At 43.3% G+C, this 22,420-nt stretch overlaps 1 protein-coding gene across 1 annotated transcript; it reads right to left on the bottom strand.

The window, feature by feature from the left end:
• Positions 1-448: 448 nt before the first annotated feature.
• Positions 449-1,018, bottom strand: LOC138579780 (olfactory receptor 1G1-like). Its single transcript, XM_069650012.1, has one exon. The coding sequence runs from the start codon at positions 1,016-1,018 to the stop codon at positions 449-451; it is 570 nt and encodes a 189-aa protein (XP_069506113.1).
• Between the last annotated feature and the right edge of the window lie 21,402 nt (positions 1,019-22,420).

The raw sequence follows: 22,420 nt of genomic DNA, 5'->3' as shown, positions 1-22,420 counted from the left end.
GGGTGATTTGTATATTTCCCACATGAATTGTACATTCATCGTTTATCTTACATCTCACACGTACATGAATATTCTAAGAGGTGGCTGAAGAACTTTTCTCATGAATGCAGACAAATCCATTAACAAAAATATATGAAATACTAAAATGAGCCCATTAATGTATTTTCGTTATTTAGCAGTCATTCATTATGTGGCTTTTGTTGGTTTGTTTTTCTTTCTTGTATCTGTCTGGTGCATTTATCTCTCACAGTTGGTACTCTAGTCTCAAATGCAAGTTGCCAAATGCTAGTGCCTGCACTAAAATGGATCATTCAACTGAATTTTACAATCAAAATTGAACCCTTGATTTGTTTGCTCTAAAAAATATTGATTAATACATGTTCAATATTGTTTCATTTGATAGTAAATTAGGTTTGATATGAATAAACTAAAATATAGTAAATGTCTCTTATGATGAATTCTTATTATTTCTTAAAGCTTTTTTTAGCTCTGTATTTTTTAGACTGTATATAACAGGATTACAAACTGGAGCAATAGCAATATATGCCAAAGAAGATATCTTGTTGTCTGAAAATGTTGATGCCGGTCTGAAGTAGGTAACAAAGACAGACCCATAAAGAACAAAAACAACAGTCAGGTGAGAGGCACATGTGGAGAAGGCCTTGCGACGTCCAGTGACAGACTGTATTTTCAGGATGGATGAGATGATGTTGATGTAAGATGTGATGATTAAAACAAATGAAATCACTGTGCACAGAGAGCCGATGATGTAGGTCAGTAATTCAATAGTGAGAGTGCTGCTGCACGAGAGCTTCATCAGGACTGCTATATCACAGAAGAAGTGGTTGATTGTGTGGATTTCACAGAAGGAGAGCTTTGACATTTCTATGGTGTGGCCAATTGGTTCTATGAGTCCCATTACCCAGCATGCAGCAGCGAGCCACATACACACAGAGTGATTCATAATAGTCATGTAACGTAGTGGATGGCAGATGGCGACATAGCGGTCATAAGCCATGACTGTGAGGAGGTCAAATTCTACTACCATCATGGCGCAAAAAAAGTGCATCTGTGTCAGGCATTGAGTGAATGAAATCCATGTGCCCTCCTGGAAGAAGCCGGCCAGCATCGGTGCGAATATGACTGTGGTGAGAGAAATGTCAACGAAGGACAAATTTGTGAGAAAAAAATACATTGGAGTCTGCAGATGTGAGTTAGAATAAACTGTAGCAATAATTAAAAGATTCCCCACCCAGATAACCAGGTACACCATTACAAATGCACCAAAAAGGGGTACTTGCATCTTCGGAAGATCGGAAAACCCCAACATGAGGAAATAGCCAGATGAGTTCTGATTTTCTTGTTTCATTGATCCAGTTATGCACGCAGGTTATATACATTGTTTTAGATACTGCAAATTTTAGAACAGAAAATACATTGAAACACAATGTTTGGTTAGAAGAACAGTAGAAAGCATAAGTGTTGCAACAGTTTTTTCAAATCACTTTTTTCATAAGGGAAAACCAAAATGTCTAAAATAATTATCAACATACAATGAAATGAATTCATTTCAGCTGCATTATGCTGGGCTTGTACCACAGTATTGCCATTTTGAAAAACTATATGCATCAAGTGTCACTGTTTTCCTCAATTTATTATAGGGATGAACAGTGCCTGGGGGCTTTTGGTCTTGCCACCATGAAAAGAGATAATAGTGAAGACGTTTAGTTGTGTTTGTTTGTTTGTTTATTTTATTTGAATAGCGCTCCAGACCCAGGAGTATATGGGCGCTCAAGGATATGGTTACAGGCATAAGTAAATACATTCGAATATATGTACAGCATTCATATAATTACAACAATATAGTTAATACAGATAGCAAACAGACAATCTGATATGCCGTAGGCATTTAGATAGGTACACAGAAGATACGGGGGCTGTGGAAGCTAGTATCACTAGATACAAGGTGGTGGTGGGTAGGTGTTGGTGTATGTGTGAAGTGTCCCGAAGGAGCTGAGGAGGTGTTAGTCTTGGTTTAGTAACCAGGTGAGTTCTGAAAGGTTGAAATGTGAGGATGGATTTGATAATCAGTGGAAGTATATTCCAGAGTTGGGAGGCTAGAACCAGGAAACTGGTTCCACCAGCTCTTTTTAGGGTCTATTTAGGCACCACCAAGCATAGTGTGTTAGTGGATCTGGTGATTCTGGTAGCAGATTTCAAAGTGCATTCATTGGTTAGATAAGGCGGGGCATGGTGATTTAGGGCTTTGTAGGTGAGGCAGATCGTTTTTAGATCAATTTTTTGTTGGATGGAAAGCCATTTACATGATTTTCTGATAGCAGAGATATGTTCTCTCCTGGGAATATTAAGAGCAGCTCGGAGTGAGTTGTTTTGGAGGACCTGCAGTTTGTTGATAACGGATATATTTGCCCCTACATATATGCCGTTGCAATAGTCCAGTTTAGACTGTATAAGTGCTCTGGCTAATGTGAGGCTAATGTGAGGCAACTGTTAGTGGATAGTAGAGGTCTACAGTCTCTAATCGGTTCTACGTTATTTTGCCGATGCGTGTTTTTTTTTTGGGGGGTTTTTTCTTTAATTATTCCCTTTCACCCACACATATGTATTTACTTTTTAACCCCCCCAAAAAAAAAATCACGCGGCAAAAGAACTGTATACCCTCTAATCAGCTTGCCTGTATAGGCAGTGGCTGAGGCGGTTATGTTGATTTGTTTGGAGTGATTGGTGTCTAGGTAGAAGCCGAGGGTTTTTACGCTTTTTGCAATAGGAATAGTGTGTCCATCAATAATGAAGCTAGTATAACTGGGGCTGAGCTTCAGGATGGTGTTAGGAGATCCGACAAGGAGCAGTTCAGTCTTTTCATCATTCAGGCAGAGGCCATGTGTGGCAATCCATGCCTGATTGATGGAGAAGACTTTGTTGATCAGGCTAATGTCCGAAATGTAGTTACCGGAAAGTGTTAGGAGTATCTGGGTGTCATCTGAATAGTTGGTGTAGGTGACACCCAGATGGTCCAGCTTGTCGAATAGGGGCTTTGTAAATATGGTGTTCAAAGTAGGCAAGACACAGGAACCTTGTGGGACAGGATTGGATGCATGAGACCGCAGAGTAGGAGAAATGTGCTGCCGATGACAGGTGGTTGCATAGAATTTATTTATGGTCTTTATGGTCTATATAGGATGTTATTTATGGTCAACCAAGTCGAATGCAGCGGAAAGGTCTAGGAGACGGAGGATGGCAGCCCTACCTTTATCTTTGAGTTCATCGATCTGGCTTTTGATATAAACAAGGGCCGTTTCTGTTCCATGTTGAAGACGAATGCCAGACTGACGAATGCCAGACTGACGAATTCCTAACAGTTGGTTAGTCTCCAGGTAATCTTGAATTTGTATGTAGGCCACTCTATCAAGGATTTTTAGTAAGAACGGGACGGTTGTGATCGGTCTATAGTTGGTATGTATGGACGGGTCGAGTGTTTGTTTTTTTAACAGTGGTAGAACCCATGATTGTTTCAAATTACTTGGGACTGCGTTGCTAGTGAATGACAGGTTAATACGTTTGGTAATAAAAGGGGATAGATCTCTGGCAGTGTCTTTTATGGTCTGAGCAGGGCAGCTGTCCACCTTGCAGTTTGAAGGTTTCAAGGATGCTATAATTTTTTGTGCCTCAGGTATAGTTACTTTTTTGAATGTGAAGCCTGCGCTGATAGCTGTAGGGGTAATAAAAGGGGATAGATCTCTGGCTGTGTCTTTTATGATCTGAGCAGGGCACCTGTCCCCCTTGCAGTTTGAAGGTTTCAAGGATGCTATAATTTTGTGTACTACAAGTATAGTTACTTTTGTGAATGTGAAGCCTGATCTGATAGCTGTAGGCAATGGTAAGGTTGGACTACAGGTTGGGCCATAAGTAAGTTGTTGTCGTTTGTTTTCAGTTTTGGTTTGGAGCCCCGTGATTTTGTTGGCAAGGGAATTCTGAATACCTGTGCACCAGGGTTTATCCTTGGTACAGGTATCTGTGGGTGGATTAGGGTTTTCTAATTCCTTTAAGATGTTAAATAGTTCTCTCGTGCTAGAGCCTGCCTGAGTTATCCTGGAGTTGAAGGATTCTTTTTTTGCACGTATAATCTCATTTTTGTAAAGAGTGGTAATATTAGTAAGATTAGTTTTATTTTCTGATGAGGGGACTGTTTTCCATAGTGATTCAAGTTTACTTTTTTGCTGTCTGAGTAGTTTGAGCTCAGGGGTGTACCAAGAGTTCAGGTGAGCTTTCGGTTTCCCTTTGCGCATTTTCAGTGGTGCAATGATGTCAATAGCTTTAGACATGGATTCATTGTAGGTATTAACCAGCAGGTTCAGGTCAGCTGTGGCTGCTAGTGCACTCAGAGTGGGGACTACCAAGGGTATTAGGGCTTCGACTGTAATGTTACACTTATTCCTAGTTGGGCAGGCCGGGGCAATGAGAGACTTTTTGGGCAATAGGTTGTTGGTATTGATATCTAACAGTAGGAGGTGGTGATCCATCCAGACGAGAGGCAGAGGGTCCTTAAGGGTTATATTGCAATTGAAGACAGCTACCCAGTCGAGAGTCCTGCCTTTCGAGTGAGTGGATTGGGAGCAGAGTTGTAGGAGGCCATGCTCAGTCAGTGCAGTAGCCAGGGAGGTAGCTGGGGTGTCATGGGGAGTCCCTTTAACAATACTCGTCCAAGTCAAGAACTGGTGCCTGTAGGCATACTCATATTGACTACATCATTCATTCAGTGGGCCAGGTCAATGAATGTGAAAAATACATACAACCCTAACCTTTGCCATGCAGTAGAACATAAGATCTTTTGAGAAGTGGTGTGATAAGGATTTGAAAACCTCATCTGCACAATGTTCAATTGCATATGTAAGACAGCAACTGGTCCACATCTCTCAATCACAGTTAATACTACAGTTATTAACATCCCAAATAATCCATGAAGCATGTTGCTCTTCTTTTCATTGTCTGGCCTCTACTGGCTAACACAGCATTGTCAATATTGGAGCAGGCTATAGGTACTGACATGAAATACTCTTGGACAATGAAGTGCTTGTTCATTTTTATAAATGTCAATTGTTCATCATACAGATCTGTGAAGATACTTCTGCTGCAATTGTCTCAAGACAGAGAATTGAACACCAGATTTTCATTTATCTCCAATTTAAATTCTCATATCAATATCAATTGTATTGCAAAATAAATCAATGAAAAGAAAGACACACTCATTCTCTTCTAAACAAAATTAGAAAACAAAAACAACGCAAGACCAGTTCAGCACAGACAGCGCCATGATGAGCACTTTCTACAAATGACCTGTAGATGGCGTGCGGAACACCACAAAACGTAATGCCGAAAAATCCCAAAATTATCTTGGGAACCGGATGACCTGTCGAGCTAGAAAGAGTTGATTTAATTCGGCAATGAAATAAAGAATATTCCATGCAAAATTAATGACGCCAGACCTCACCGTTCATGAGGAGTTACGTCCCCAAGATCAACGCCACATACAAACCCACAAACAAATGTGACTTTGTTTTATATATATATATATATATATATATATATATATATATAGATTGTGCAGACTGGTGGATGTACGCTGCTTGTGTGATGATATTATTGTTGTACCTCAGATATTTTGACTTCTTCCCATGTCTGTGCAAGGTGCTATAGCATATAGGGCTGGTGACAATCTGACTAATGTGCAGTAATACTACAGTGTAGAGTTGTGATTTCTAAACCTTAAATTCCACCCAGCACTACCACTAGAAAACATGATCACACTCACAACTGGTAGAAAACCCCCAACCACATTCCATGGTCTACCAAAATGAGAAATCGCCGGGTACCTTGTAAAGTGTTTAAAACCTCATAATATTGACAACAAATTAACTCTTCAACTGCAAGTCAATGCAGTAGTAAATACGTGGTTCGTCCACCTAAACACAAACAAATGGATGCTAAAACTTCCCACATATAACGCTCACCATCATCTCTCTTGTCATGTCAAGAATAGACTACACCAGCAGCATCTATCTCAGAATGCCAGACTACCTTACCAAAAAACTACAACAAATACAGAATACAGAATATAGCAGCAAGACTATTCCTCAGGCTCACAAAGAGAGAATGCATCACAGCAACAGTGACAACCCTAAACTGTATAGCAGTCAAAAATGTTCTACAAAACACACAGAACAAGTCACAGCCAAGGAACAGAATGCATGCAGAGGAAATTGTCCATCTCCAAACCAAACTGAACACTACGGTCCCGCAACAACATTAGCCTCAAACCAAAAATATCTCAAAGTGGAAATTTGGTGGATCAGCATTCTCCTGCATCCCAGCAAAACTTTGGAATTCAGTCCCTAAAGAAATACAAACAACAGAAGACCACCTAAATTTTAAAAAATTGCTAAAACTATGTCTCTTTAACTCACTGAGCAAAACAGGAGATACAGTGAAAGGGAAACAGCTAACACAACACAAGAGAAACATCCAAAACCTAATGAACCAAAACCTGGTTACCCCAACTAAAGAAAGCATTTTAACACAAGCCACCATATGAACCCTGCCAGACCAACATTACCGTTGAATAGAATGGCACAGACTGCTAACATCACTAAATTACCCTATAAAAACTTTCCAATATCCTGCATACTCACCCTCAAACACCAAACACATCACACTTTCATCTACCACCACAGAAACCTAAAACCACCACAATATGCAAACACTCAGCAACACCCAACTATACACAATACGCCACAGAAAATGTAACCAATTCCAAACAGCTTACATGACCTAACCATTACTAACTAAAAAAAAAACGGCACACATTGCCTGTTTTTTTCTGAACTGAAGCTAACCATCAAATCTCTGTAGCGCTTTCCCTTCTCTATCCCACTAACTAAGCCCGCCCACCCCTCCTTCCTGTTCAGATCCTCTAGAGTGCCTGGAGACCATGACAATGCCAGTGGTGTGCAGTATAAAGCACAATAACATACCATCACATAATTAGTGTAGTAGGGATCCAGTCATAAATGTGAAAATGTCACTGAATTGAATTGTGCGAACTCCTTTTCCTATTACATTAGCAAGGGCCAAGGGCAGGCTATACTTTTTGGGGTTGTGTGACCAAGCTCAGGAGCATCCAATAAACAATATCATTGTTGTACCAAAATTAAATGAATGTCCACACTGTGTTCTTAAAAATATAGATACTTTACAAAAAAATTGTTCAAAAGCATTAATTATCCCCCCCCCCCTGTAAAGCAAATACACTTATCAATAAAATTATAAATATGTACTGATGGCTCTGCATATGAATGACAGGTGGGAGGAAAAACAAGCAGAAATGCAAGAATTCCAAATGAATTATTTATAAGTGTCTTTTAAGGTGGAGAATGGTGTTCTAACTGTGCAAAGTGTCCAAGTTAGGTGGACGGCAGGGGGCACAACAGCAAGGCATGTAGTCACACTTTGTCTGAGCTCCGTTCGGGACCAAAAATAGCCTTCATTTATATGGAAAAATGGTGAACTAAGACTCTTGTGATCTGGAAAAAATGGCGATCTGCACACCGGCTTTGTTTTTGACCTGGCTGCTTATTGGGCACATCCGACACAGCCTACAACATGCAATACCAGAATGGCTGGTGGCCTCCTACATATTCAGGAGGCGCTGACAGAGAGCACCAGGCCGGGATGCATCGGTGCACCTACGGCACACACCGGTTCTGATGGATTAAGGAACAGTGTGCAGCAGTGATGGAGGAACAGCTGCCTGTGCGGCCTAGTGAATTATAGAGCGCTGCCCCCAACTTTGGTCTTGATAAACCAATGGATCTACTGGAGACCATCTTAACAAGTTGGCTAGCAAGGCCCATGCTCAGAACATGGAAATGTACCAGGTGTGGGGTGCAGAGCCTGCGGCGTGGCTGAGAGTGTATTTCAGATGGAGTAGGTGAGGGTTAGCGGTGCTGCGGGCTGGGCAAGAACCCATATTTTGATCACAGGCCCCATAACACCTCATGCCATCACTTCACAGAGGGGATTAAAGCTCATACGCACAGCTTGCTGTGGGTCCCTCATGGAGTTCGAACTATTAGTGAATCTCAAACCCTGTCTTCTGGCCCACAGAGGATGCAGTTCATTCTGTGGACACTTTGCCATCTTGCCAGAGGATTACTGACACCATGTCAAGGTACAGACCTGCCAAACTTTACCACAATACTGCAAACACCTTGAAAGGACCACTAACACTCAAATAAGGAGGGGAAGCATCTCACGGCAGATTGCATAGGCAATAATTGGATACACTACCATTGCGGACACTGCACGCTAGTGCGGAGTGACAACACAGTGGTCACACCAATAATTTCATGATGGCTAAATTAAAACAAAAGAAGATGAACACCCAAGCCAAAGTGGAGCAATATGCTACGTCCCTGCAAGCCACCCCAAACTGACTATGCATGAAGCCACAGACAAGTGAGCAAGAGGGCAGAATGGCTTGACTCTCACAGATGTTATGCAAGCCATAAATAGCTCAAGAATGGTATGGGAATCTAAGATCTGTACGGTGGGATAGAAATGGCACCGCTCCATCAGGATATTCACAAAATATTCTCGAGGATGGGCATGGGGGAATAGAGGGTATCAGACTCTGAGGACGTGATCCAATCCATGAAACGCCCACTATCAGACATCCTCGGCCAGACCAAAGTCCTGGAAGAGGGGGTGGAGGATGCTGAGGGTAGGGCCAGGAGACGTACCCAGAGAATAGTTGGGATTCTGGAGTGAGCGGAAGGCCCCTCAATGGAGATGTTTTGGACAAATGTTTTTTGGTCAATGTAGGCCCCCAATTTTCTTCAGTAGAAAGGGCACACCGAGTATCAGGAAAGCCTCCACCACTTAGGGGCCCTCCACATGCAATAGTCGACAAACTACTAAATGATTGCGACCGCAGTGCAATTCTGCAAGCAGCCCATAGGAAAGGCCCACTTGTACATAATGGTGCCATGGTCAACATATTCCTCGATTTCACAATGTTGGTGCAAAAAAGCAAGGCAGTATTTTGAGGCAGTCAAGAAGAACCTGCAATCCTGGGATATCAAATATGAATTATTCTTTCAGGAAAACCTCCAAATCTTCCATGAGGGAAAGCAAACTTCTTTGGAAATCCACAATATGCCTGGAATTGGATCGATACACAACTCACTGCACCTTGAGCACATGAACACCGCAGACCATTGGGCCGGTCAGAAAAACAATCTGTTGAAGAAAGAACCATCAATGTCCGGAAGAAAGGCAGTCCTGGATGACAATGGGCTTAAGTGGAGCATGGTGACAATGGGAATTTACCAACATGCCGACATGCAGAGTGTTAATGAGAGATTTGCAGCCGTACCAGGAAATGACCACCCAGGTACATGGAACAGCACTTCACGCATGCATATAGTACTGGTGCAGGGATGGAAGCTGGGACAGGTAGACTGGCGCTTCCTACAGAATTTGAAAACAACCATTGAGGTTTAATGTTGTTGGTTGGGTGCCAGATACTTCATGTTTTGAAGGGGTGTGGGCTGGAGTTGGGTAAGGTGGAGGGGCCTTAGCCATAGTTAACTTAAACAGTTTACATGTTCACAAGCAGATGACACTGAAATATCTCAGCTTAGTGTATGGACAATGTAATGTGCAACTAATACCAGGACTGGCAATGGCTGTAATGCCCTCAACATGTATGACCCATAATGGTAATGGGCAGTGCGACAAGCTCAAACGGAGTGTGTTCCTAAGATATTTAAATAGAATTAAACCAGAAATGGTGTTTCTTCAGGAAACTTATTTGCAGGGGCAAGACTGCAACTTCTCCTGGACTGGCCAGTGGAAAAATGGACATATAGAACCTGCTCCTGCTCCATTGCCTAGTCCGGGATCGTGCTACAAAAGATCATTCGAAGATCTAACTCATAAAGGCAAGCCGGCAGCAAGTTATGATGCTAATGGCAACAATATTAATTCCTCTCCCATCATGTTACTTCATTCTGTGCGCACAATATCTCTTTTCCTGAACCTAGTGCATTCCTAAATGCCTTTTGTGCCACATCGAGAAATGCGTGAGTGCCCCCGTCCATGGCCAGCCTCCTGTCATTACAGGAAATCCATGCCGTGAACCGACCGTTTCTTGCAATAAGCATCCTCACGCTACCAGTCACAAGGATTACCCATTCATTCAGATCCATCGTCCACTATCAGGAAATTTAGAGTTCAACATTAACTATAGCCGCTCACCCATGCTGTTCCCCCAACTGCATGTGAGCAACCGTAACACAATTAAAAAACCTGCCCCACACTTGGCTCCTCCTCTTTGCACCTCACCCAATGAGCCGCTTCCAAAACTAGCACTCCAACCAAGTACTCAAATAGTGCACCACCACAGCACCCATGTCACCAGGTCACAAGCAACAACTCAGGGACTAACATTCACCCTAAAAGGTGCCTAGACACCACCTTTTACCCGCTGCCCAGGATACCGTACATTGCAATGAAACGCTTGCGTGCATGCGATTCTCCAACAACGGTGGCACACAAAGACAATTTGACCCCGCCGCTGGCATTTCTATTCAGAAAGAGCAGGTTGGGTTACAGGACACTAAAAACAGGTCCATGTTGCCTCCATGCCACCAATGAGATGCCAGCTTAGGCCTCAGATCTCACCCTTGACCCATCCAGCAAAACTTGCCATAGAGGGCAGGTAGAGCAGTAGTAATCCTCCACAAGCTGCCCCCCCTAAGAACGTTTACCGCATCCATTACCCCTTGGACTTGGTCAGGGTGCCTTCCCAGACAAGGACCCAACTCTCTTACCCAGTCACTGCCTCCACCCCACTGGGCCATATCACTGGGACATGTGACTATAAGCATGCTTTCCAGCCAAAGGAACCCCTTACTGGACCGTCCTGCCCTACCGCTCCTTTCCAAAGTAGCCCACATTAATGCCAGATCTATCCTCGCCCAAGCCCTTGACATCAATGACTTGATCACTGTATAAAACCTGGTACTACTATCTATTACAGAAACTTGGTTACAGCAAGCCTCCATCCCAGCCCTTTTCCCTAGCTATACTGGACGGCTTTACCATCCTGAGAAGTGACAGACCTGATGCCATAGGAGGGGGGTTGCCCTAATCTTTAGAGACACCCTACCCAGAAGATCCATTGCTACGCTTAGAGCAGACAACTATGAGTTGCTCTCAATTAAACTCACCTCTTCAGCAACCAACTCCCTTGATATCCACATCATCTGCCTGGACCTATTGGCTCCTTTGAAGAAGACCCCCTACAATCTATAGGAAGCAACACTAAGCCCAATTCTAGATCAATTATACTAGGGGATTTCAACCTTTCACTTAATGACCTGACCGACCATCATGTCACTTCCATTGCAAGCTCACTGACCTGGTATTTATGCACTGTGTTAGAGCCCCTATGCACAACAATGGTAGGACTCTGGATTGGGTAGCTGACCTTAATACTCAGATTACTATCTCTGCTAACACGCTGTGCCCCTAGTAGGATCACCACATCCTCTCCTTCACTTTGCTACCTTCCAAGCTCCCCAGCAGGCGCCCCAGGCTCTCCAACCTATCTGGACATGCAGTGCCCAAAAGATACCTAAAAAAAACATCTCCCACTATCTCACACCTCACAGCCAGGAATATATTGGCTCCTCAGGCACTACCATACTAGCAGACCTCTATTCTGACACTCTGACTAAAGCAGTGAATGCCAATGCACAATTGACCCTGCGAAAAGCCAAGCCCATCGCCCACATCAACACTTGGTTCACCCCAGACCTCCAGGATCTACGTACTAAGAAACAACAAGTAGAAGCTGCTTGGAAAAACGCATCAGCTAAGACCACCAGATGTGCATTTAACAAAATTGCTAGAGAATACAAACTAACCAATCATAGCAACTAAATCATCTGCTTATAGTACCAGAATTACAAATGCCAGCTTAAACTCCCCGAAAATCTTCTGCATTTTTAGAGAACTTGGAATCCCAGCTGCCCCTCCATCCACTATCAAGAAAGATGAGTTGTGGTGCTCCAGCATCCACATGGCTATGAAAGCCAAATTACATTCACTACAGGAGAATATTTTGTTGAAATACAATATCATCAAATCCAAGGCACCCAAAAGCTGTACCACCCGCCTCCTTCCCCGAGCCAGGCCACCCACATCTTTCATTTCAGAGAGACTTCTGTAGTATAGATTGTAAACATCATTTGAATGTTGAAACCTTCAAAATGGAAAGGCGATATCTGTACGGCATCTATTATCAAAGACTGCTCGGACACTCTAGCCCCCTTCATTACCAGGTTAATCAAATCCCCCTTTTCAAATAACCATGTTCCTACCAGCTTGAAAGAATCCTGAGTGCTCCCGCTATTCATAAAACCCAACTTAGACCCATTGGCCCCGAACAACTACCTCCCGATCACTACAGTGCCATTTCTGCTAAAGATCCTGGACAACCAAATCCAACCATTCCTGGAATTCAACCACTTCCTAGGAAAGGGACACTCTGGATTCCGACCAGGACATGGGACACATTCTGCACTACTAGACTTGAAAAATCAATTGAACCATTTCAGATATTCAGATATATCCTCCTTCTCTTTGACCTATCGGCTGCTTTTGACCTGGTGGACCACAACACCTGTGCCAACACCTCACAGCAGTGGCCAACTTCTCCCAAGAAGCTATGATTTGTGTTTCATCATTCCTAGAATGAAGATCCATGAGAGACTTCTTTGACCTGGCTAAGGCCCCTCTGCACCCATCTCTTGTGGTGTCCCACAAGGCTCCTGTGCCACCCCTACCCTCTACAACATATTTACCAAACCCCTCTTTAACCACCTGGATGACCTCGGCATAGTCTACACCAACTATGCCAATGATACACAAATTATCCTCCCCCTGTGGAGTTCACATGAAGAATACACCACAAGATGATCAACAAAATCTAACTCACCATCCAGACTTGGGTGGCCATGAACAACTTGTGGCTAAACGATGATAAGATGGAAATCCTGGTAGTGGGATCACAATGCTGAAGAAACTCTCCCCTGTGTACTCATCATTCATGATTGATGGCATCAAAATCCTGGTCTCAGCATCCGTGAAAACTTTGGGAGTGCACCTGGACGCCACCCACTCCCTCTCAAAACAAGTCAATGCAATTGCCTCGTTAGCAGCATACACGGACAAACGTCTCAACGCAGCCATGCAATTCCTCATACCGACAAGCTGTTTGTCCATTGCAAGATCGATAACTGGTGCAAGACTTGACTATTGCAATGCCCTATTTGCAGGCAACTCCAAGTAGAACATATGCAAAATGCAGGTAATACAACGTAATGCACTGCGCTAAGCACTTAACATCTCACAAAGAGACCACATCTCAGCAGCAAGAAAGGAGTTGCATTGGCTGCCTATCCAAGAAAGGATTAACTTCAAAATCCTTACCATCACCCACAAATGCCTTTTAAACACAGCACCTGAATATGTATCCCAGAAAATTGTTAAAGTCAACTCTTCCAGACCGGTCAGAGCTTCCCACACCCACTGATTCGCACCACCGAAATTCAAACAGCCATAGGAGGAGGTGCTAGTTTCCCTGCTATAGCAGCATCTCATTGGAACACTCTTCTTCCCTCTCTAAGAGCAGAACATTCTTATTGTGCATTTAGGAAAACTCTAAAAACTTGGCTCTTTGCCCAGACAGACCATAGACATTGGAATTGAAAAGGCCCTCTACTTGTCCGTTGCATTTTTTTCCCGACTGCTAATTGCTCATTTCTGTAAGCATTTGTACCAAGTAACTGGAATGCAACAGCACATTCATGCTCCCGGGTTTAGGCACTTTACAAATGCAAATAAATTAATAAGATACAATAATGTAATAAATGGCATGGTTGCCTGTTTACTTTATGTGCCAGAATCGACTCCTTGCAGTGTCCATGTGAAATCATTATCATTGTCTGATACTTGGTGCAGATGAGAATTATATACAAAGCAAATAAAGTGGCATGCCTTCCCCTGTTATTGGCATGGTCACAAATGTGCATCTTCTGATCTTGTGCATGGCTGCCAAGTGCATAACGGAAATATAAGGGACAAGCATGCCTAACTGTCCAGTGCTAAATGAGTACATAGTGGAAAAATAAGGGGCATGCATACCCGACTATCACTATCACATGTGCATAATGAGAGAATATGGATGGGGCCATGTGCCAATGGCCAGTGTAAAACAAGTGCATATTGGAAGGGTAAAGATGTCTATCTGCGCAGTATCAATCAAGTGCATAATGTATAAATAAGGGGTGAGAATTCCCAATTATTCAGTGTTAATCACGTGCATAAGAGGCAAGCATGCCTGCCTTTGCAGTGTCAATCAAGCATGTCCACATTCACTCACATGTGTAAATCACTGCACATTGTCATCATGGAAGTAAGGAGGGTGCACTAGTTCATGCCATCATTCATGCCATCACTTCAATGGAAACACAGTTTGTGAATCTCCAATTCGCATTTTGTGAAACTATGCTGCTATCAATATGTTTAAGACACATGCACATTATTTGAAGAGCAAACCATCATATGTAGAGGCCATATGCATTCAAAGACTGGTCAACTTACCTCTTAAAGCAAACAGCAGGGCAGTGATTTACATGAGACCATCTTGCATCCTTCTGGCCGCAATTCTGAAAGGCTGCAAATGCCTAACACATCAAAAGCACTGTTAGTTTTACCAGAGACCCTGTTAGAGTAAATACATTCAGTTATGCCAACGATAGGAAGCTCCCAAAGTACGAGTGAAATACCATTATGCATTATGCTTTCATTTATTTGGCAAGGTAGGCGAGAGGAGCCATAGCCATATAAACAAGAGATTGGATGTGAATCTATAAATCACTTGTGAGAAGAGCTTCCTTCTGGATCCTCCTTCACTGTCACAGTTATATAAGCCAGCCTTGCACCAGCATCGCCTCCAAGGACATGATCCACAGAGACGGGCATGGAAAGTGCAGTTGCATTCAGACAAAGCATTACCAATTAAATGCTGGGTCCTCATTAAACGTTGTACATTTTCCCTTAAGTGCTAAATATTCTGTGGGGCAAAAGGCCAAAGGTGGGTCTGTAAGGAATGGTTTCTGGCAGGTACGGAATGGGCATTGTTCAATGTCTCAAAAAGTCCCACAGTGTACGAAGGATATCCCTGGAGTGTTCTCTTGGGCAACCCAAGTTTAACATTGCTTGCTAGCTTGGACTACCCACATTCCTGTAATTCCTTTAAGTAGTTTGTACTGGTTAACAAGGGTGGCTAAAAGTGACCATCTTTCTCATTATACAGGACAGAGACTATTTTTGTTCTATGAGGACGTTCCGCAGAATAATGGACGAGCAGGAACAAAGGTGGTTGTGTATTTTTGCCGTCACATCTTAATACAAAGGTTGACCACTTTTTCCCTCAATCCCATATTGGCAGAATGCATTGTCTAGGTTCAGTGACGCACTAGTCCATGCAACATAGAACTTTCTCTCGAGTCACTTTACACCATGTGTGTTCTGTGCACTGAGATCTATCACATGTGTCCATACCTTTCATTCTGTCACTGCGTCTCTTCTCCATTTACGTTCAGGAAATCTCCCATTAATTATTTTTGCAAGGTCCACTCTGAGCAACGTCGGCGTTCTCACCATCTATGGTGAAGTATTCATATTACAGACACATTGGGGCTCATTGTCAAATTCCGCAGAGCACGAATGAAGGTACAAAAAGACAGTTTTGTGGCATTTTCATTGTTTTAGATGCTGGAGTGCATGGACAGAACAGAAGTTTCGTTTCAGCCTTCCTTTTACCCTCCGCTTAAAAACCATCTTGGGCCTATGCTCACATCAGGTGTTCATGGTGGTGTAAAACCATTGATGTCCTATGGAATCTCCTTGCCTTTTACACCAGCAAAAATCAGGCAGATTACATCATGTGTACATGGCAGGCGGTGCTTGTTCATTTTCGACTGCAGAGCGCAAAAGAGAGGCATAGAGACTCTCTGCCATCGCTCCACACTTCTGGTTTGCATTCTGGAGTGCAAAAGATGAAAATTGCCTGGATGGGACCTTTTTGCTAGTAAGTGTAAACATAAGCAGTACCCTCCGATTTGGCGATTTCCTTTTAATTTCCAATATCGTACCCATTGCTAACTAATTAATTGGATGGTGTTTGGGTGCACGTAGGTAAAGGTCTCCCATCCCAGAATCCGCCGGCAATCCTTTCTGCTGTGCTCATGTAAAGAAGGAATATCTGCGAATATAATGAAACCATGTGCAACATTCCACTATCATCACTCAGAAGATACATGCATCTGCAAGGTGTGGACATCAGGCCAATCATTGGGCTTTCTGGTTATCAGGACTGTTCATTCTTCTGCAAACATCATGCCTCTTCATTCCATCTCCTTTGACTTAGGAAGTGGCCACGTTGATTGTGCCCACACTAGGATGAGACACTTAACTGATCTAACAGCATATTTGGAGAAAGTGCTGAAAAGTGTGCCAGACACCCTGGGTAAATGACATCCACCGTCAGCAATGTTGTGTACGCCCCTGTAACAACATTACATGTTACATTCACATGGATGCATCTCACGGCTTGCTATTTGGAATTCTTCCTGGGAAATATCTCTGTGCCTGTCTAAGCTTTTCTTCTGTCAACCACTCCTTCATGGATATAGTATCCAGACGGCTCATTGGCTCCATATGCAGGCATAGGCCACCAAGCAAACCCCTTGTAATCCTTCCAGGGAGACAGTGGCCGGCTCTTTTCTATTGGGACGTGATTCCTCTCTCACATCTTCAGGCAGATGGAGCCGAGCTCACATGTATTGTGTGCAGCTCTCTGCTTTAAGTTTACTGTGACAGGATGCCTTCTCTATGGATAGAATGCCAGACTAACAACAACAACAGACGTGGATCTGTGTTAAAGTGTGCAGTGGGAACATGTTTACGCAACTAAGTCATTTAAAACCTCCACACAATCTCTAAAAGCTGTGGTAGAAACTCAAAAATTAAAATATCTCACCACATTCCCTCCTTCGAACACGCCAAAGTCACACTCAAATATAAATTAATGTATTTTGAAATGTTGAAGTGTCTCATATACATAGCATGTTAAATGTTAGTATGAACACAAATAGAAAAATGGACACAAACTGTTAATTAGAAAAATTCACTTAAAATACCAAGAATTATTTGAGTAATCGCCCAACATAACATGTCATGTATCTTTTTGTTCCTGGTGTTTTAAATGCAGAACATTCATCAGGGGATGGAATGACGTATTTAATTCCGTATATGAAGGCGCAAACACTCTATACTATATTACACAAGAGATTGGCATAGTAATCTTGTTTCCATCTGCAACACAACTAACACGAACAATTAATGCCCAAAATATTGTGTTTCAAGCGATGTGGCAATAATCTCCCCAGCCCTAGCTCTCAATACCTTATTAATGTGGGGCAGGGCAAGAGCATATCTGTGCCAGAACAATGACAAAACAGAGCTCCTCATCTTAGGATCTTCACACCGCCTAAAATACTTGGACCCAGACTACTCCTCTTTCTCCATGTAAAAACCCTTGCCCGAGCCATATGTATGAATTTCGGGGCCATCACCCCTGTGGCAGCTGTATGGTATGCAGTCAAACCAAAACATTGAAATTGTTCCCTATAGAGGGCAAAGAATGGGAGCTGAGACAGTTTACCAACTGTAAAATGGCCAATGTCATTTATTTAATTGAATGTCCCTGTGGACTCTGTTATGCCGGGCAAACATCTAGACCCGTACATAAAAGGATAGGAGAGCATAGGTCCAGGATCAGGTGCAAATCACATGCAGCACCACTTGTATCCCACTTCATGGAATTCCAGCATGGACAAGATTCATTCACATGGTGGGTTATTGACAAAATACTGGAGACATCCAATATTAACAATGCACTTAACTTCAAAGAGGCTTGGTGGATTTTCAAACTTCAAACTACAACCAGGGGCCTCAATGAAGCATCTCCCCAGGGGTACCACATTTAAGTCCATCACTTATCTGTAGCGTCTGGCATACGGACCTTGTTCCTCCTCATTTACTCTTTTCTGCATGCCTCTGAGCTGCCCCTCAGATGCTGCTCCTTCTACCCCGACCCAGCACATTCATTGCCCCCTCCTGGGAACACACTTCTGTCCTTATAGGCCTTTCTGTACCCCATTAGTACATTCCATATGCCACTCTATGACTTGGCACACGCACATTACGTGTCAGCTTGCAGTCATACATAATAGGAGCAGAGACCAGGACACGTGGCTCTGCATCAGCTGGACTGCTGGCCAGTTTGTCACAGACCGCTACCACTCCCACACGAGCTGCGTGTCTCAGCAACATTAGAGGTGGGCACTCACAGATATGGGCCTGCGAATCAGTGATTTTGTTTACATTTTATAACGGTTTCACATTCACGGGAGCGAGCCGTAGGTACCTATGAGTGGCTTCCATGGCAACCTGATGCCATCCCTAATACGCATATGCAATATCCCTGCCTCTGCCACCCCCACATTAGTGGCAAGCCTTTCCATCTGAGAGGGGCATATTCATGCCAGGTGGCCTGCCAAATGACAATGCCCTGTCATTTTACTTTTCGCACACACGGGAGCCATTATCCGGCTATCATGAATGGGTACCATGGCAACCTGATGCCATCCCCAGTGCGCATGTGCAAGACTCAGAGCTGCTAATCTCCTGCACATGCACCCTCCAGATGCTCACACAGCTCCTTCTCTCTCCGCTGTTGTACGAGCAGGACGTCAGCGCCACACTGCTTCAAGGTGCCGACCCTTATGAGCAAGGTACATCTAGCAATGACAATTACCATGCACCTAGAGCCTCCCCATTACTCTGGTGTTACTCCTGACACTGGCCGTGTCCATTGTCTCCCTTCTCTATAGGACTACAGTGTTCTGTATCCACCTTTGGGACTTGCACTACGCGTGATCATGGAACCATGTACATACCTCATGTCCAGGTAACTATTGAGGCCATCTGCCCCAATCAGTCTTCACTGCCTGTGTATCTACATATGCATATGCTACATTTAATTTGAACCATCATATTTCCATCAGGGTTCTTTCCATTAGGCTCTACTTGATTGCCTGAACTGCCATTCAACCGCCATTAAAGAGAAAGGAGCCCTTTTCCAGACATGAATATATAGCACATGTCCTCCAGTTTGATAAGAAATTTACTTGAGCCGAACATTCTACAGCTTAGTCTAAGGTCAGTCCAAGAGATGCAGGGCTAGCAGCCTTTCGCTCTTTTTATCCTAATAATAGGTTTCTTAACCTTTTGTATTTTATCCTTCCTAGGCATGCCCCAGTTACATGCCTAATACTCTGTACATATATGTTTCACCTCCAGGGAGACCTACTAACACTTGGCCCTAGAAGAAGGCTTACATCCCGCCAATCCGAAACGTCAGTGGTTCCCGCTTCCCCCGCAGGGTTCGCCCTGAACATGGACCACATTAACTTTTATACTAATACCTAGACGTCGACCAGTTTCGTGGTCATCCCTTACTGCCAGGCTTTGGTAGACCCTAACTAGAGGTCTCAGCTTTACCCCTAGAGGGACTACACACCATATCCCTGGAACTCGGCACCTAGTCAAGAAGAAGACTCTCACCTTGCTTTTTTGACATGTGCAGTACTTAGTCAAGAGCACACCAGGTGTATCAGCATTAAGTATATGCATCGTCTATGTACACTGTTCAGCTGATCATGTACGGAATGTTGTATTTAAAACATTGGATGAAATGTATATACTTTGCAGAAAGTACCCAGTGAATTCTCAATAATTTCACTTGTTTGACTACCATTGGTGCAATATTAGATAGGTCAATCATTTGTGGGTACTGTATTATGCATATGACCAAATTTGTGTCTATTTGACTGTATGTCTTGTTTAATAGATTTTCTTACATACTCTCTCAGCACCCTTTTTTCTTTTTCTTTATAAAAAATACTTCAACCTACATCTATAGCCAAATAAAATAGGCGGATGTAACCAATCTCTGTTTATGGATGGATTTTTCTTAGTGATACAAACTTGTGTTTTGTTCCACTGGTATCTTTAGGAAGGTTTGAATAATTTTTGCAAGAAATGATTGCAATTACAATTTAGAGGACAGGGCGCCCCCCCTGTGTATATCGAGCCATCATCAGCAGAAAACTGCACTACGGTAATGCCATTCTCTCAGGCACCTCATCTGAAAATCTCATGAAACTCCAACTCCAAAACAATACGCTCCGCGCCATATGGGGCTTGAAACACTCAGATCATATATCCCATGCTAGGTGAGAGGCCCACTGGCTACAATTAAAGCCAGCATCAAGTTCACGATACTCTCCTTCACTCATAGATGCATCCATAACACCACACCTCCCTTCCTCAACCAACGGATCTTGTTAGAAACACATCTGCACTGCCTACGATCTTCCAATACTTGAGACCTTGAGCCCTAGCTATTCCCAGATTCTCCTGGAGAAGAGCTGGGGGCACCTCTGGAAATCCCTCCCACTCGGGAGGATAGCTCAGGGGCAACCTGCTCGCCTTGGAAGCAAGATGACACAGAGCAACACAGGTTCGATCCCCTGGTCTGCGCTTAGAAACCTCTGGGTATTAAGTGCATTATAAATAACCCATCATATCATATCATATCACTCCACTTACAGGAACAACCTTCCTACCTATCTTTTGAAAAAAATGTAAGATTTTGCTTTTTGTCAAATATGATTAGTTGCACTCATTACTCTGTCTGCAAATGTACATATTCTTTTGATTGTTTCATCACTTCTGACCAGATCACAGGACAGATTCAGCCCTACTCGACCTAAAAATACAACTTGGGGACATCAAAGACAAAGGAAAACTGCCACTTCTTCTCCTACTGGTTCTGTCCGCCGCATTTGACCTTGTCAACCATGATATCTTAGGCATGCACCTAAAAAATGAAGCTCACTTCTCCCCAGAAGCTATCGCCTGGGTGGCCTCATTTCTAAATGGAATACTCATGAAGTTCTTCTCAGACACAGCCTCGGCATCCCCTACTATCATCCACTGTGGCGTTCCTCAGGGCTCCTGCACTGCCCCTACATTGTACAATATATCTACCCTTCCACTCTTCAATGATCTCGACTGTCGCAACATAGCGTACACCAACTACGCGGACGACACGCAGGTACTACTCCCACTAACTGGGACCTATGAAGAAGATGAAACAGCCCTAACCAAAATTTACACAGCTATCCAAACATGGATGGCTGCAAACGGCCTCTGCTTAAACAGGGACAAAACTGAGATCCTCATAGTAGGTACTAGCGAAACACTCAACAAACTCCCCCCGCAATATAAAACCTTCAACATCGATAATTCCATCATCACAGTCTCCAAGACTGTCAAAACCCTAGGTGTCCACCTATATGCCTCATTATCCCACCAGATCAATGCCAAAGCCTCCTCCGCAGCACTCACCATCAAGGTGATCAATGCAGTCAAGCCCTTTCTCTCCACCAAAAACTGCCTATCCATCGCCAGAGCCGCAATAGGTACTAAACTGGACTACTGTAATGCCCTATTCCTAGGCACCTCTGTCAACAATCTAAAAAAACTCCAAATCATGCAAAACAACGCGCTCCGGGCAGCGCTGACCATTCCCAAAAGGGAACACATCGCTCAAGCAAGGAAAGAGGCCCAGTGGCTACTGTTAAAGGAACGTATACTCTTTAAAGCCATGGCCATCACACACAGATGCCTTACATCAGATGCCCCACCCTACCTCTCTGAAAGAATCTATGTACCTACGTTCAAAAGAGCTAAAACCGGAGGGTCTAGGTTCCAACAATTTGCACCCAAAAATTGGAATGCCCTGCCAACCTCACTAAGGAATGAAAACTCATACACCACCTTCTGAAAAAACCTAAACACCTTTTTGTCCGCGAATGTTTAAAACCAGCCTGCATAGTTATGCTTTTGCACTGTAACCATAGCAAAGCATGAAATTCGACCCGCTCTGTCTCTTACAACTTGTCATTCCTGTCTCTCAATGCTGCACTCAAAGTATGTAATCTTGTTATACTACTGCAACCGACTATGTTCCATCTTACCTATGTTAAGCTAAAGCTCGCTGTAACAGCACCATGATGACTCAGGATCGCTTTGTGCGCTTTATAAATGCAAATAAATACAAATAAATTACTACTGTACC

Source organism: Ambystoma mexicanum, chromosome 3p (assembly GCF_040938575.1).
Source record: "Ambystoma mexicanum isolate Mex_15411 chromosome 3p, UKY_AmexF1_1, whole genome shotgun sequence".
Classification (NCBI taxonomy): Eukaryota; Metazoa; Chordata; class Amphibia; order Caudata; family Ambystomatidae; genus Ambystoma; species Ambystoma mexicanum.
Note: the sequence above shows the minus strand (reverse complement) of the source record. Positions and strands in the feature narration are given on the sequence as shown.